A 16,058-nucleotide genomic window follows, 5' to 3' on the forward strand; every position below is an offset into this window, starting at 1 on the left:
GGCTGGCTCCTTCCCCAGGGCTGCTGGGAACGGTGGGCTATGAACTGTGGCCTGGGGACACATGGCATGGGCTCACAGGAGGCTGGTGTCACACCTGGACCTCATTTCCTCACTAGCTGGTTCTCAGATCCTGGAAAAGCTCAAGAGGGTTGTGAGGAGATCAGCTCCCAGCCAGGGCACGAGGATGGAAGAGTGGACCTGGCAAAGTCATCCACTGCTTTCATGACAGAACTGCGGCCTGGTGTGCATGGATTTTTCACTAAGTCCGAAGCCAGAGATTCTACTGCCACAGAGCCCCTGCCAGTGGGCCCCTGGGAAGAGTGAGCATGTGTCTGGCTTGCAGGAGAGTGAGTGGAGGCAGTGGGCATGGGCTGTGGAGAGCAGCAGGGACAGGTGTCTTATCCCGTGTGGTGAGGGATGCCCCACCTGCTCCGGGATGCTCTTCCTCCCTTCCTCACCCCTCGGGTTGGGGCACACAGATATGGACTTTGCTTCTTTGTTTCAGAGGCGGCAGCTGAAAGTCATCTCAAGTTGTTGTCCACCGTGGCCCAGGCAGTGAAAGGACAGGGCACCATCTGCTGGGTGGACTGCGGGTGAGTCCCAGGCCCTGGGTGGGCTGTGGGCAGGGGGTACACCTGCCAGGAGAGAAGGCAATGCCCCCTGCACCCGGATACTCAGCAGTCATCTCTGGCCATCTCTCTGGGGTGGACTTCTGTGTCACAAGGGATTTGGGGACAAAGCTACGTGACAAATTGATGACCTCAAGCTGGCTTTGCCCAAGTTATAGAGGCTTGAAGGAGATCAAGTTTTCTTGACCAACCCCTGAAGGAGGCAAGTTGTAGCTATGGGAACAGGGGAAGAGTTTACTCCCACTTCCAGCTTTACTTCAAGTGTAGCCGGTCAGTGAAGTCTGCTCACCAGCTGGCCAGTGACATCTTTTCTTAGATGAATTAATTGATTAGTAAGTTAAAGTGAGTGAGAAAGACCCAGAGAGAAATCTTCTTGTTTACCAGGTCACTTCCCAAATGGCCACAATGGCTGGGGCTGAACCAGCTGGAAGCCAGGGGGTGAAAACTCCACCCAAGTCTCCTACGTGATTGACAGGGGCCCAAGCACTTGTGCTATTCGCCATAGCTTTTCCCAGGCACATTAGCAGAGAGCTGGATTGGAAATGGAGCAGCTATGGGCATGGAAGGCAGCAGCTTCATTTGCTGTGCCACAACACTGGCCCCAGCTGGCAAAATGTCAGCCAGCAGTTAGCTCTCTTGTCCTACCTTCCTGGTGTCTGTGTGTCTGCCATGTTTGACCGGCATGCACTAGGTGACGAGCAGAGTGCCGGGACCGACTATGGGGGACACTTTGGCATTTCCATCTCTGAAGACAGCAGTCCTGTCATGCTGATGTAGCTGTGCTGTTGGTGTATGGGTGGCACAGGTGTGACCGGTGCTTTGCTTGAGTTGCAGGTATCTCTAGACACTTACTGTGTGCGGTGGGGATACACAGTGTCCTCAGCACTGCGCACAGGGGCGAGGAGCGGCTGTGTAGTCCCACAGCACCAGTTCCAGGGCCATGTGCTGTGTACAGGTGCTCTGTGTTTGCAGGATGAGTCATTTGATCCTGCCTGGCCAAGTTGGTAACAGCTTTGCAGAGGAGGTGAAGTCCCAACTTTGGGCAGAAAGCTCAAAGTCCCATGTATTGGGAGTGCCCTGGCTATGCCCCCTGCAGCCCTTGGCTCTCCATGTAAAGGTCGGAGTCCACCTGGGTCAGGTGTGGGAAGACACCCTAAGCCGGGTGCTGAGCCAAGTGGGCTGGTGTGTGAAGATAGGCCAGGAGGGTTGGAGTTCAGGATTGAGGTTTGGAGACTCAGTGTCTGCCGTTAATGGAAGTACCAGCCGGAAAACCCTTTGTGGTCAGGTGTGCTAAAAACCCAGAACTGGCCGGGGACCTATTTGAGAGCTTGAATGCAAAAGGGCAGATTGTCTCAGATTGTCAATTACTGGGCCTTATCCCTCTATGAGGAAGCATGTAAGGCAACACTAGGTAGCTTTATCTAGCAGTTGAGATGAGTTGGGTGAATTATGAATGACGCTGGAAGCAGGAAGATATGAATCTGGGATTAGAGGCATGAGTCAGCTAAAGCTTTCCACTAGCAGCTAAGGGCACGGAACTCCAGCTGCAGTCCACATGTCAGCTATCGGGGCATTCTGAGCTGGCATCTGCCCTTGTCCGTTCTCGCTTTCTCTCTCTCCCTGCCAGACTGTTGGCCTGATCCTGTCAGTCCCCGAGGGAGAACACTGGGTTCACTCTGCAGGCCTCTGCTCTTGTCCCTAGTGTGTGCATTCCATCTGTGAGCCTGGGACTGGAATGTTCCCAGGAATGGTTGGAGATGGCCTACGTGGCACGGAACCTATAGCAGAGTGAAACAGCAGATGGTCAGCGGGACACTCCTGTCCAGAGCAGGCCGGACCTTGCTCAAGTCCTGCCCCTTGTTTGTTCCAGCACTGGCAGGTCAAGTGGGGGTGCCAGGGCCTCAGCTGGGTTGATCAGGAAAGGCAGGCTGAGCACAGCACTTTGCTTTTCCCCTTTAAGTGGCTGGGGAAGGGAGAGGAGGACACTGAGGGGTCTTGGCTAGTACCAAGAAGTGGGGACTGGGCAAGGCCTGGGCCAAAGGGTCGGCTCCTCTATATCAGACAAGGTGGTTGGCCCAAGTCATTCTCAATAACCTGGAGACAACAGCACAACTTCTCTCCAGGACCATGGTGAGAAGGACCATGGCAAATGAAAGTTCTAGAATAGAAAACATGATCTACACATGAGGTACCTTCCGCAGTTGTTACTGTTTTGGCAGGATGGTTCGGGAAAAGGCTGGGGAGATGGGGGTAGTTGCTGGGGAGAGTTTGCTCATTCAGCGCCTTTTCATGGGGCCAGGATTCCCTGTGAGTCTAGCTGACAGAGTAGCCTAGCTGTGACCCTGAGGAAGCCTGGGGCAGTGTGGGATTTGTAGGACTGTGGGTTAGGAGATTTGATCTGGTGTTCGGGCAGTGGCATCTGAGAGCCATGGGACCCGGCAAGAGCCACTGCTCTCTTCTGGGCTGCAATATGAGACCCTGTGAACTGTGGAGTGGAATCTTCCAAGTCGCTGTCAGTTGTAAGTAACCTGGTGTAAAAAATGCTAGAAGCTGTCTGGTCCAGTGTGTGCCTCCAGCCACTGCACCTCTTTCTCTCTTGTGTCTCTCCCAGTTCTGGGTGTCTCCCGTCCATTTCCCCATAGCTCATTTCCATTAATTCATCCTGGAAGGGAACTGGGTCGCTGCCTCTCCTGTGCTTTTGGTCTCTCTTCTCCTCCACTGAGTATTCTCTTCCTCTCTTTTCGCTTGTGTGGCCCTTTCCTCCCTTGTCTACACGTGCACCTCTAGACTCATGCACATACACACACACCCACCCCTCTCTGTTTTGGTTTGCTCCCTGGTCCCAGAACTTCTCTCTCATGGCTTCCATCCAGGAGCTCGTCCACTTTCCTCCCCGCCTCCTCCTCCTGGCTCAGACCTCAGTTGCCACACTCAGCTTGGCTGTTAAGTAGGTTGTGTGTGTAAAGGAGTTGGTATTCCTTTCGTGCCCTGCCCGCTGGCGCTCAGGCTGGGCCTTGGCCTGCATCGCTGCTGTCTGGGAAGCTGAGCCGAAGCCAGCCACAGATGCTGTGCCTGCTATTGCTCATTCTTGAGGCTGTCTAAACCGGGGGCCAGACCGGCCAGTCAGGCACTCACTGCTTTCCTTCCCTGAGGGTTCTGGGTATTTTACTTTTCTTCCCTCCTGTTCCTCTCCCTTGTGCTTCATTTCCCTGGAGAAGCAATGTAAGGTGTAAGATGTAAGGTTAGGGGCCTACCAATGCAAGTGTAGTGTATTTTCAAAGTCTTGGGTTTTCTTCTCAAGATTGTTGGATTTTAGCATTTGTTCCTTTATAAAGGAACCATGTCCAACATGACTCAGCCAGGGGGTAAAGTCAACTCCCAGAAGTGCTGTGCTGATGTGTCGCTTCAGATGCCTCTGGCATATACATCTCCGTGCACCTGCTTGGGTGCTGTGTCCCCACCAAGTAGTAGAGCCTCAGAGTTGCTGGGCTTGGAAAAACAGTGTGGAGGGGGTACCTGATGTTGTCAGAGGGAAGTCATATTCTTCTCTCTCTGATTGCCATTGCTCTGACAACAACCAAGTCTGGTAGAATCCCTGCTGGAGACCCTTCACGGACACCAAGGGCTCAGCCGTTCTGAGATGGTACTGTGTCTGGCCTCACATGACAGCTGTGTGCTTTGTCATTGTCCTTGCTGTGGGGCACTGTGTGCAGTTACATTCAGAATATCTTTTCCTCATGTTCCCTGAAGCAGGGACACTTCCTGCTTTTCTTCCCCACCCTATTCCCAGGCATCACAGGTTCCCATGCTCGCAGCCTGTCACTTCCAGCTTGGGAACCCAATTGGGGTCACTGAGGGAAGAGTCAGTGGCTGGGGTGGCTGCAGTCTTTTTTCTGCTCCATCAGCAGAAGAGTGGTTGTGGTCTGCAGTGAGCATCAGGACACGGACAGTGGCTGAGCTGATGGGTGGCCAGGAGAGAGATGACCGGATCTAGAGACATTTTAAGTCTTCTTATGGGTTCTGGTCCATCTCTCAGGATGTAGGGTGGCATGTTTCTGCTGTGCTGTGAACTCTGTGGAGGATTCAGAAGCTCCATTAGCTTATGTGAGTCACAAGGGCATTCTAACTCTGGAAACCTAGGGCCCCACCTTCCTCCAGGGAAATTTCAGTCCTTAAGCCTGTGAGTTGTGAATGAAGATATCACACTGCCTTAGCCCCCAGCACCTGTTTTTTCTCTTTCATCCTACTCTTCTCTTGCCACCCCACCTGTCATCTCTGGGTCTGGCTCCCAGGAGTGTAAGTCTCCAGTCTCTTGGGTGATTATTATTATGTGTGAAGGGCTAACAAGCACTGCGTTATGCACCTGCAGCGGCCACTCCAGACAGGCAGCCAGCACATCCCATGGGAACAACTCACACACGTGGGGCTGGGAGGTAGGAGGTGGGACATGGCGGGAGGTGTGTGCAGCTCCTGGTCTCACCTTCCATGCTTTCTGCAGAAAAGAGTGGCTGGGATGGAGCAGGTGGGTGGCCCTGACACCTTGCTCCCTGGAACACTGTGTAGTCATGAATGGAGGAAGGTAGGGCTCAGCCAACTTGAGGACAGGGTCCAGGCAAGGGTTTTTACATGGCCACGACCATCCTTCTGCATGCAGGGTGGTTTTCTGCACCACCCGCAGTTCTAGCGAAACACTCGTCTCTCTGCTCACTGCCTTTGTCTCCTTTTTCTCCTGCAAGCCCCCAGCCCCTGGAGGGAGGAGGAGGGAAAGGCAAGAGATCGGTTAATTGTCCTTCTTCTATCAATGCAGATCCTTTTAAGTCCCTGAGCTTGGTTAGTTTTCTCCCCTTATTGAACTCTTATGCCTCTTACTGTCTGCACTGAACAAGTGGTACAAGCATCTGTGTGCATACCCACACATAACTGAGAGACAGATGTGTAGGAGAGAGGGGAGAAGAGGAGTTGTCCCTGGACAAGATTCCTGGAGCTCAGGAAACAAGTGCATACCCTCATCCTAGCAGCAGCATGACCAGACAGCTCCACCAAAGCCCGTCCTGGGCCCACAGTGGTCCCTAGGGCTGCAGCGGTAGCCTGGCAGGGATTGGGGCTGGGCTGACCTGTACCCCAGCCCTATTCCCTCTGCTTGGTGAAAATAACAGGCCAAGGCTGATAGATGAGGACAAGAACTCTGCTCTCTGTCCCCAGTTTATCCCTTCTCTCTGGATTCCCCCTGCCTTAAAATGCCCTTGCACTCTGGGGAAGAACCATACCAAGGTCATTAATCTTTGCTTTTGGTATCCCCACTGTTTGCCTGTGATTAGACAGCTGGGACTTGTAGAAAGGGGTCTGGGGGAGGAGGGTACAGTGACCATTCCCTAGGGAACCATGCACCTCTCCACCCCATCCCCAGTGAAATCTCACTTCTTGACTTGCACATTGATTCTTTGCCCTTATCAAGAGCTTCCAAAGGTTTGCTTGTCTGCTGCTGCTGAGGCTTGGTGTTAGGACTGCGTGGGGTGATGAGTCCATGTGTTCAGCTGTGAGGCTGACAGCTGAGGGTGGAGGTAGGATGTGTAACAAATGGAAGAGGAAGTCACTTTTCTCAGGTGCCTGTCATGCCTGGCGCTAAAGAGTTGCTCCACAGCTCCCCTGAAATGCCCACCAGCTGTGCAGGCATGGTGGTCAGCAGGTGCCAGCTGCTCTGCATGCTTCCAGACCTGAGAAGCTGGCCCTGCAGCAACAAGCAGGCCTGGGGTGCCTGGCTGCCTAGTCTCTGGGGTACCTGCGTGTGCAGTGAGGCTGGAGAAGCTGTGAATGTAGGCAAGGCTTCTGAAGGGCTGGTGTAGAGCTCAGGCGGGACCCAAGACCTTCACAGGTAGATGTGTTGGAGGGAGCCAGGGAAGGATGCTGGTCTAACACATGGTTCCCAAGCTTGAGCTTGCACCAGAATTGCCCACTTGTGTTGGGCAAGTGCCCCCTTAGCTTTGGATGTGCTGGGCCTGGAATGGAGCTGGCAGCTGACATTTCTGATGTGTCTCTGGGTGATGCTCATGCCCTCAGTCCAAGGACCACACTTTGAGAAACAATGGGCTAGGAAGGAATTCAAGTTAGGTGAAGTGGTGCTTGGGGTACAGTGATTGTCACCTGGCAGATGCTGCTGGAATGTTGCATTGCTGGTGTGAGGGAGGAGGTCGTCGCCTTTCTCCTTTTGGCTTTCCTCAATTCCTCATCAGATTTCTTAGCTTCCTCCATATAAGAGACCGCTTTCTTCCAGTCCTGGTCTGATGACATAATAGTAGATGGCAAATAGTTTTGTTGCCATTAGGGAGTGTGAACCAGCAGATGAGAAATGTCCTTGCTTGCCTGGCTGTTTCCAAATTTTAAAAAAAATGCATTAAAAATTTTTTTTACACATTTTGTTTGAGCCCAGTCCTCCCAGATGTTCTAAGGGGATGAGTTGGGAGGACAAGGACTTGGTTTTCTCCGCATTTACCCAGGAAAACCCTTGGGACTGGAGCTGGTTCTTCATGTGGCAGTGGCCACTCAGCCGCAGTGCTTTCCAGGCCTGTCTGTGCGGCCTCTCACAAGTGGTGATGATTATTGCCCTCCACCTGCTCATTGTCTTTCCTGATCAGCCCACATCTTGTTGACACCTCTTCCTCCTTCAGTCCTCCGAGACCAGTCCCCATGAGTTCATCAAAGGCAGTTACAGAGGCCAACACAGTGCCAACATCCCCAGCCTATGTCTTGGACCATCAGCAGATTTTGCTGTCAATACCTCCATGGTGACTGCAGGTAACCGGTGTATCCCAATGTTTGTGTCTTCCAGGGATGCAGAGAGTAGGAAATTGTGCAAGAAGATGAAAGTTGACCTGAGCCTGAAGGACAAAACAGTCGAATTGTTCCATTACCAGTGAGTACACGCAAGCCTTTCCACTGTGCACGGAAGCACAGCAGGCTCTGCTGGCTATGCTGCATGCACGGCAGTTTCCAATTACAGTCATTGTATCTCCAGAGATTTTATTTTTTTTTCTCCAGTGTGTACAGTTCTGTTAAAAAAAAAAAGGGTTACTGACTGTATTCCATTACTGAGTCTCTGAGATACTGCAGGGAGCTGTGGCTGTGTGTCTTTGTGTGGCCTTTCTGTGTACTGATGTCTTTTTCTCCTCACTCAACAGAGACGGCACATTCCATATGGAATATAACCGAGCCCTGACATTGAAGGTATGTGCCCCATGGAAGTGCAGCTGCATGGGTGCCTGGCATCTGGCAGGCTGGCCCTGGGACAAGGAAGGGCCCTGTGGCACAGATTGCTCATCTGAGGGACTGAAGCCTGTGTCGTGTCACCCCAATCCCCACCCAAAACCCCTAGCACAAAGGGCAGCGGGGTATCCAGAAGAGTTTGTAACGGATGACACTTAGTGGATGAGTCCACAGTTATCCAAGGAGGTGCAGCCAGTACCCTCTCCCCATCCAGGGGCCTGGCCTCCTTGAGGTGTGGCTCCAGGACCTTCTTTCACCTCCATGGTGATGGCTACTGTGGCCACCCTGGAGGCTGGAAGGGACTTCCTGTGCCAGGGTTAGTGAGCACAGGGAGCTTCAGGTCCATGCAGATTGATCCAGAGGAGACGTAGCCCTCTGCAAGATGTTCCCTGCCACCACCGCGATCCAGGAGGAGACAGAACAGCCTGCAAGAAACTGGTTTTCTTGCAATTACAGGGCGCCTGCCTAGCCCTGAGCCCTTCTCCGGCTCTTGGCCTTCAAGCCGGCCTTCTGTTCCTGGGTTAGGCAATGTGCCCTGCTTTACCTGGGATTATGTGTTTCCTCTGGTCCCAGCAGGGGTTGAACCCACTTTTCCTGACTCCTGCTTTTCAGACGGGGTCAGACCCTGGACTTCCATCTTTGTTTGCCCATGCCTCTTTCCATTCTCACTGTGCAGCTGTCACGGCCCCTCGACCTCTGTCCTTCTCCCCGTGTCTCTGATCCATCTTCCCAGGTCACTGATTTCTTGTTTACCCACTAATTATCCTTTTTTTTTTTAAAGATTTATTTATGCATTTGAAAGTCAGAGTTACAGAAAAGCGGGAGGTAGAGAGCTTTCCGGTTCACTCCAAAAGTGGCTACAAAAGCCAGGACTAAGCCAGGAGTTCCATCCAGGTGTCCCATGTGGGTAGCAGGAGACCAAGTGCTTGGCTGGCTTCTGCTGCCTTTCCCAGGCCATTAACAGGGAGCTGGATGGGAAATAGAGCAGCCAGGATGTGATGAGTTGCTGCTGTTACAGTTGGTGCAGCTTTATCCCCTGGACCACAATGTCACCAGTCTCTTTCTTGCCTTTACTTCAGCAGGTCCCAGCCTGATAAACCTGTTCATGACTGCCTAGCAGTGCCTGCCTTTGCAGCTGCAGTGACCAAGCTCACTGGAAAGCTTTCTTTCATGGTTCTCCTAGGACTTTCAACTCCAGAGAGACAGAGCAGTGCCTGGCAGGTTGGGCATGTAGGCTTCAGGCTAATGTTACTGTTGTCCTGTGTGGTTGGGCAGCTTCCTCATCACAGGAACTGTGCTGAGGTCCCCAAGATGTTAGAGGTCAGATAAGTGAGAGCTTTTTATAGTAAGGAATCTCTTGTATATAGTGTACATGCATACCTATATGCATACTTGCACACATGAACATACTTGCACACAGCATACACATGAATACATACACACACAAGTGCACACCTACATGTATACTTAAGCAGCCTTGGCATCTCAGCACATACACATTAGTGCCAATGAGGACCAGAGGTCCCAGGCAGACCCAACCCAGAAGACCCTCCTTTGATCCCTCCTGAGGCCCCATAGCTTAAACCATGCCCACAGCTGTGAGGACATCTGAAAGCCAAGTGCAGACCTTGGGTTATTATCTGAGCACTCAAGCTAGGGCAGCTGAGGGTGCGATGCCACACACTGTTCCCTGTGAACTTTCCAAGGTCAGTGAGACCAGCTGGATTGCAAAGATGGGATTGTTCAACTTCAGTGAAAGGAGAAAGCTCTCCACCAGAAAAACAGAAGACAGGAGCCAGGAATGCTTATTGCACAGGTCAGCGCTGTAGCATAGCAGGTAAAGGTAGCATCCCATATGTCCCAGATGCTCTACTTCCCTGATAGCGTCATGGGAAAGGCAGTGAAAAATGGCCCAAGTGCTTGGGCACTTGCCACCCAAGTAGGAGACCTGGATGCAGAGGAGATCCAGGCTTCAGTTTGGCCAAGCCCTGGGCACTGCAGCAGTATGGGGAGTTTTCTGGTGGATGGAAGATCTCCTTCCCTCTGTCTCTTCCTTTTTTTCTGTAACTCAGACTTTCAAGAAAATAAAATCTTTTCAAAATTCTTCTTTAAGGAAGAAGCTTTTATGGTACACTAAAGATGCCATTTCTTTTCTCCTTCCATCCAACTCCACCTTTGTTTCCTGATGCGAGGCTGAGGGTACTGTGCTCGCTCAGTTCCTCACCTGGCTTGGGTCTTGATCCCAGTGAGAGTCTGGTGGGCACACTGCATACAGTTCAGGATCTGGGGCCCACACATCCCTCGTGTCCATTGGGCATCCTAGATGGAGACTCCCCCAAACCAGCAGTTTCCTGAAGAGCAGACAGAAGGGGGCCTTTCACGTGTCTTTGTAATGTGGCCAGGTGGGGCAGATGCCCCGGCAGCTTGGGTGAGTTGGGTGGCCCTGCCCATGTTGTCCCTACATTTGTCCGCCAGTCGCTCTTCTGCCAGGAGCTGGCTCCCAGCCCACCGGGAGAGGCAGGAAGCACTACCTGACTGAAACTCTGCCCATGCTTGGCTGCTTCCCATTTTCCCATCCTAGTTCTTTCCACAATTGAAGTTCCAGAAATAATATGCCTCATGGAGGGCCTCTCGTGTGTTGTCAGCAGGAGGAACGAGTACACAGACTCTGAAATAGCATCCCCCCTTCTCACCTCATGCCTTCCTCCTGACACACATAGATGTACGCATGCGTATATACACTCATACTTACATGGCACGCATCATAAGTGCACACTTCACATGCATACTTGCACTTATGTATGTTCACATATGTGTGCACACTCAGTCTGCATGTGCATGTTCACACGCATACACACATGTGCATGACATGCTCCCATACTCTACACACAAAGATGTACACACACATGCAGGTGCACACACAGACACATCCCTTTGGAATTTGGCCAAAGTGGAGAAAAGCAGGAGAATCTTGCTTCATCCCTCAGTATGGCTGCCGAGGCCAGTGGCTCCTCTCTCGGCCTGGAGGGGAGGAGCCTTGCTTCCTGGATTCTCAGTTCTCACAGATATTAAACTCCAGTCTGCAGGACTGAGGCAAAGGGAAAGCCATTTCCATGCAGCAGGTTGTGTGAGGTTGTGCCCACTGTGTCCTCTGCAGGAGTGGAGGCTGGGTCAGTTGTCCAAACCAGAAGAGCTGGTTAAGCCCTGAATCTCTACTTGGGGACAGTGCAGGGAGGAGCGAGGAAAACAATGCACTGGGCACCAGGCCTGAGCCCCCCACCCACCACATACCCCAGAGTGGGTTCTGATCCTGCGATACCATGTGGTGGTAAGTCAGTGTGCTGAGCTACTTAAGGCTTGCCAGCTGACTTCAGACAAGCCAGGAAACTTCATTCAGGAGATGAGAAAGGATTTGTGGAGGAGGTGACAAGCTTGGAAACCTTCATTCAGGAGATAAGAAAGGATTCATGGGGAAGGTGACGTTTAGTGGGCTAAAAGTGTCTGTCACTCCAAAATGCCAGTCACTGTCTCCAGTTTCTCCTTATGCACAGAAAGACCTCCAATAGGTGTGGGCCAGCTGACCGGAGTGAAGAAGGGGTCATGTGATGGGGGTAGCCTGAGGGCAGTGATGGAGGAGCATTGAGGGTCCGAGGCAGTGATGTTGGCAACTGTGGAATCTGCACGCCTAACAGACATGGCCTGTGGTCCTGGGCCCAGCAGCATGCAGGCAGCTCAGTCTCTAGGCAGAGAGGGACAAGACTGGTCCTCTTCCTTCTAGTGAAAATGTATCATCTCTCTTTTCCCCTCAGTCCATAGTGGCCTTCCTGAAGGATCCAAAAGGACCACCGCTGTGGGAAGAAGACCCTGGAGCCAAAGACGTGGTCCACATAGACAGTGAGAAGGTGATGTATCTCCTGGCTGCCAGGTAGTACTGGACATACTCCTGCTGCTAGCCCCTGATCCCCAGAGGAGCCCAGGGAGCAGAGAGTTGGGAGTACTGGGACCCTGCTATTCGACTTTCCTTCCCCACTTTGGGCAACATAACCAACAGGACTTCCCATACCAACACTGAGAGTGGTCCCCTGCCATCACCAGCTTACTTACCGTGTTTTACTGTGTTTAACCTTTCCTCTCAAAGACAGAGGTGTAAATGCCCTGGCTCTCCTGACTGTATGGCTTATGGGTTGCCAGGATTGGCTTTGTGTTTTGTTGTTGTTTAGCAGTGATTTGCAAGATTTAGGTTGATTTCCAGAAACTTCAGAAACTGCAGTTCTTGAGTTTCTGTGTAACTGAATGTAGCAGTTACAGCTCCTAAGCTTTGGTCTCCATTGAGGGTGAAGGATGAGCCTGTCCCAAAGCCTTGGCTAGTTCTTGGAGTATTTTTTGCTTTGTTTTGTTTTTATGACTTATTTTGATTTTGATTTTAAGGGCAGAGTTATAGACACACACACAGATAGAGAGCTCTTCCATCTGCTGGTTCATTCCCCAGATGGTTGCATCTGCTGGAATTGAGCCAGTCTGAAGCCAGGAGCTTTTTCTGGGTCTCGCATGTGGGTCCAGGGTACCAGGTCCCAAGGCTCCACTGCTTTCCCAGGCCACAAGCAGGAAATGGGATAGGAAGTGGAGCAGTTGGAACTTGAGCCAGCACTCCTATGGAATACTCTTGGAGTATTTGACAGAGGCCCTGCTACAGGCCTGCCACAGCTGACCTCAGTGTGCGTCCGTCCACACACGCCTGTGTTTCTGTCATGCTGCGTTGCTCGGTTGTGCCTTCCCATGGGAATGGACAGGGACTCGGACTCCCTTCGGGAGGAGGGCTCTTGTGTTGAGCCACTCATGTGGGTGGGTGGTGATGCAGGGGCAGGTCTGGGCATCTGTCTTCTTGGGGATAGAAAGTACATAAGGTTGGCGAGAAGGGCAAGCATCAGGAGAGGGGGCACACATGCCTGTAATTGAGCAACACCAGAGAGCCTGAATGGTCATCGTCCCTGTGGTAAAGTTTTGGCATCTCTAAAGGTGACTGCCTGACAGCACCTCCACCCCTGGATATCACGTGTGTTCTGCAGCTGCGGTGCCATGCACCTGTACCTTGTCCCCTGTCATAATACCCTGTGTCCTTTTGTTCACGTAGAAATACAAGACACATGTGAAAAATCACCAAGAGTTCCGTATTCAGCGTTGAGTGGTGGAGTCAACTTGTGCTTTGAAATATCTATCTTTTTCATTATACCCGAAATGCAGGAGAGACGGAGAAAGAAGCATAAACAGAGATCTTTCATCTGCTGACTCATTCCCGAGTGGCCACAACGGCCAGGGCTGGGCCAGGCTGAAGCCTGAAGCCTGAAGCCTAGACTTCCATCAGTGTTTCCCATGTGGTACAGGGATTCAAGTACTTGAGCTATCTTTTTCAGCTTTCCCAGGCGTGTTAGCAGAGCTGGACCAGAAGCATTATCGCACCCACCCTTCAACTTGCATTTTAAATTGCACACTTGGCAAAGGTGATTAATCCTCTGTGAATGCACTATTTGTTATTGCTCAGGATATGACGGTTACTGGCTCCAGGAAACCTGTTTTTCTCACATCTTTGGCTGGCCTTTATCTCCAGGGATCCCAGAAAACATTTTTTCAAGTGTTTGCATCCCACATGCCTAGTTAGGGACACATATCTTAGGAGAATCTGAAAGGAGCATTTGTATTTAGCCCTAAAAGGTTAAATAACACAAACCTAGGAGGGGGATGCTGTACACATACGTCTGATACTAGGGACTGTCACAGGAGAATGCCAGGACTGCAGTCTTGCACAGCAGCCATGGCGGCCTCACAGAGAGCACCCTTCTGCCCCTCAAGTGCCTGTGCCACCTTGGGCTGGTGCTGACCTTGCCATTGGTCTTCAAACGCCCTTGTTACTCATCCTCCCAGGCAAGGATTACCACCTTGCAATACCTTGTTACCAGCTCTTCATTTTATCTTTAGAAGTATCCCTTTCTCCGTTCTCCTTTGGATCCTCTCTGTGGCTTCTGGAATGTGTGGATCCACATTACAGCCTAACTAGTAGTTGACTACTAATTCAGTGCAGAAACTCTTTGGTTGTGTCCACAAGCATTATCTTTTCCAGAATTTTGTACACAGTGTTTCAGAGGCCCACAAATGTTTGCAGCCATTTTTAACCCAACTGAGAAATTTTAAATAATCTACATGTGTTGTTGAAAATGCAGAAAAAAGACAGCTTCCACGTGGAAGACAAATCAGCTGCGTTCTGTTCCATTAAGAGACACCCACTGTGGATACTTTTGGAGCTTCCAGGCTTTTACCATGATATATATACATCAGTATTATTGCTCACAGTCATGTCACTACATCTTAGCTGCTGATTTGTAGCTTAGTCCTCCCCCAACTTAATGTAGCACACATGTCTTTGCACTGTGTTAAATATTCCACACTTGGTTTTCAGCACCGCAGAAACCTTTTATCATAGGGCATTGCCATGATGCACACACCTAATTCCTCATTGTTGTCAGAAAATTGTGTTTTGAAACTTGGTCTTATTTTTCTTATTCAAACAAGAAAAGCCCCTTGTTTTCTTCTGTGAGACCTGCAAGAGAAACTTGGAGTTTTTTTTTTATTATTTTATTGGAAAGTCAGGTATACAGAGAGGAGGAGAGACAGAGAGGAAGATCTTCCATCTGATGATTCACTCCCCAAGCAGCTGCAGTGGCCAGAGCTGAACCAATCCAAGCGAGGCGCCCAGAGCCTCTTCCGGGTCTCCTATGTAGGTGCAGGGTTCCAAGGCTTTGGGCCGTCCTCGACTGCTTTCCCAGGCCACAAGCAGGGAGCTGGGTGGGAAGGAAGCAGGGCCACCAGGATTAGAATCGGCACCCATATGGGATCTCAGTGTGTCAAGGCAAGGACTTTAGCTGCTAAGTTACTGTGTTGGGCCCTTAGAGAAGCTTGTTTTAGCCCAAGGATCTTCCATCCAGAGCTTCGCCACAGTCCTGGGAGAGGCACCCTTTCCCATTCTCGTTAGAGGCAAACTCGCCAACTTACACTCAAGTCTTCATGGTAGTGCGTGGTGGCCATTCTTCCTTAAGATCTATTTCATTTATCTGAAGGGCAGAGTCACACACACACACACACACACACACACACACACATACATACACATACACAGCAGTGGGGGAAGGGGAGAGAGAAAGAGAGATTTTCCATTCACTGGTTTACTCCCCCAGATGGCTTGATGGCCCAGGTCAGATCAGGTCAAAGTCAGGAGCCTGGGACTCCATCTGGGTCACCTACGTGGGTGGCAGGAACCTAAAACTTGGATCTTCTTCTGCTGATTGCAATTATCATTAAAAGAGGAGGCTGGCATTGTGACATAATGGGTAAAGCCACCACCTCAATGCTGGCATATCATATGGGCACCAGTTTGTGTCCCAGGTGTTCTATTTCCAGTCTAGCTCCCTGCTAATGGGCTGGGAAAAACAACAGAAGATGGCCCAAGTGCATGGACCCCCTATACCTACCTGGGAGGCCTGGATGAAGTTCTTGGTTTCTAGCTTCCTGCTGGCCTAGTTATGACTGTCGTGACTATGTGGAGAATGAACTAGCAGATGGAAGATCTCTCTCTCTCTCCCTCTGTGACTGCTTTTTTTGTTGTTGTTTTGTTGTTGTTGTTTTTAGGTTGATTTATTTTTATTTGAAAGGCAGATTTTACAGGCAAAGGTCTTCCATCAGCTGGTTCACTCTCCAAATGACCACAAAGGCTGGAGCTGAGCCTATCTAAAGCAGGGAGCAAGGTTTCCCATGTAGTTGTAGGGGCCATGCTACATTGGTTTCCCATGTCATAAGCAAGGAGCTGAATCAGAAGTTGAGCATTTGGGATAGAAACCTGCACCTACATGGGATGCTATCACCTTAGGCAAGGATTAGCCAGGTGTGCCACTGTGCCAGACCTGTAGGGACGTCAAACAAATAAATAAATCTTTTAAAAATATATATCAGGGAGTTGGATGGGAAATGGAACAGTCAGGACTTGGACTGAAACTCATATAGGATGCCTGTGTTGCAGGCAGTGGCTTAATTTACTGCGCCACATATGCCTCCCTGCTTATCACATGTATTTAGCAAGTTCTATGTGGTCATATGCCAGGCACTCAGGCACTGTTCTTTTTT

General features: G+C 50.9%; 1 protein-coding gene across 1 annotated transcript in view; it reads left to right on the forward strand.

Annotated features, from left to right (window-relative positions):
* The window catches only part of PDIA5 (protein disulfide isomerase family A member 5), an 83,056-nt gene that overhangs the window by 26,807 nt on the left and 40,191 nt on the right, over window positions 1–16,058 (forward strand). Inside the window, exons 3-6 of the mRNA XM_004577843.3 lie at window positions 506–593; window positions 7,456–7,539; window positions 7,805–7,850; window positions 11,699–11,791. Of these exons, the coding sequence (XP_004577900.2) occupies window positions 506–593; window positions 7,456–7,539; window positions 7,805–7,850; window positions 11,699–11,791 (311 nt within the window). The remainder of the gene's footprint in view (window positions 1–505; window positions 594–7,455; window positions 7,540–7,804; window positions 7,851–11,698; window positions 11,792–16,058) is intronic.

Source organism: Ochotona princeps, chromosome 3 (assembly GCF_030435755.1).
Source record: "Ochotona princeps isolate mOchPri1 chromosome 3, mOchPri1.hap1, whole genome shotgun sequence".
In the NCBI taxonomy this organism is placed as follows: Eukaryota; Metazoa; Chordata; class Mammalia; order Lagomorpha; family Ochotonidae; genus Ochotona; species Ochotona princeps.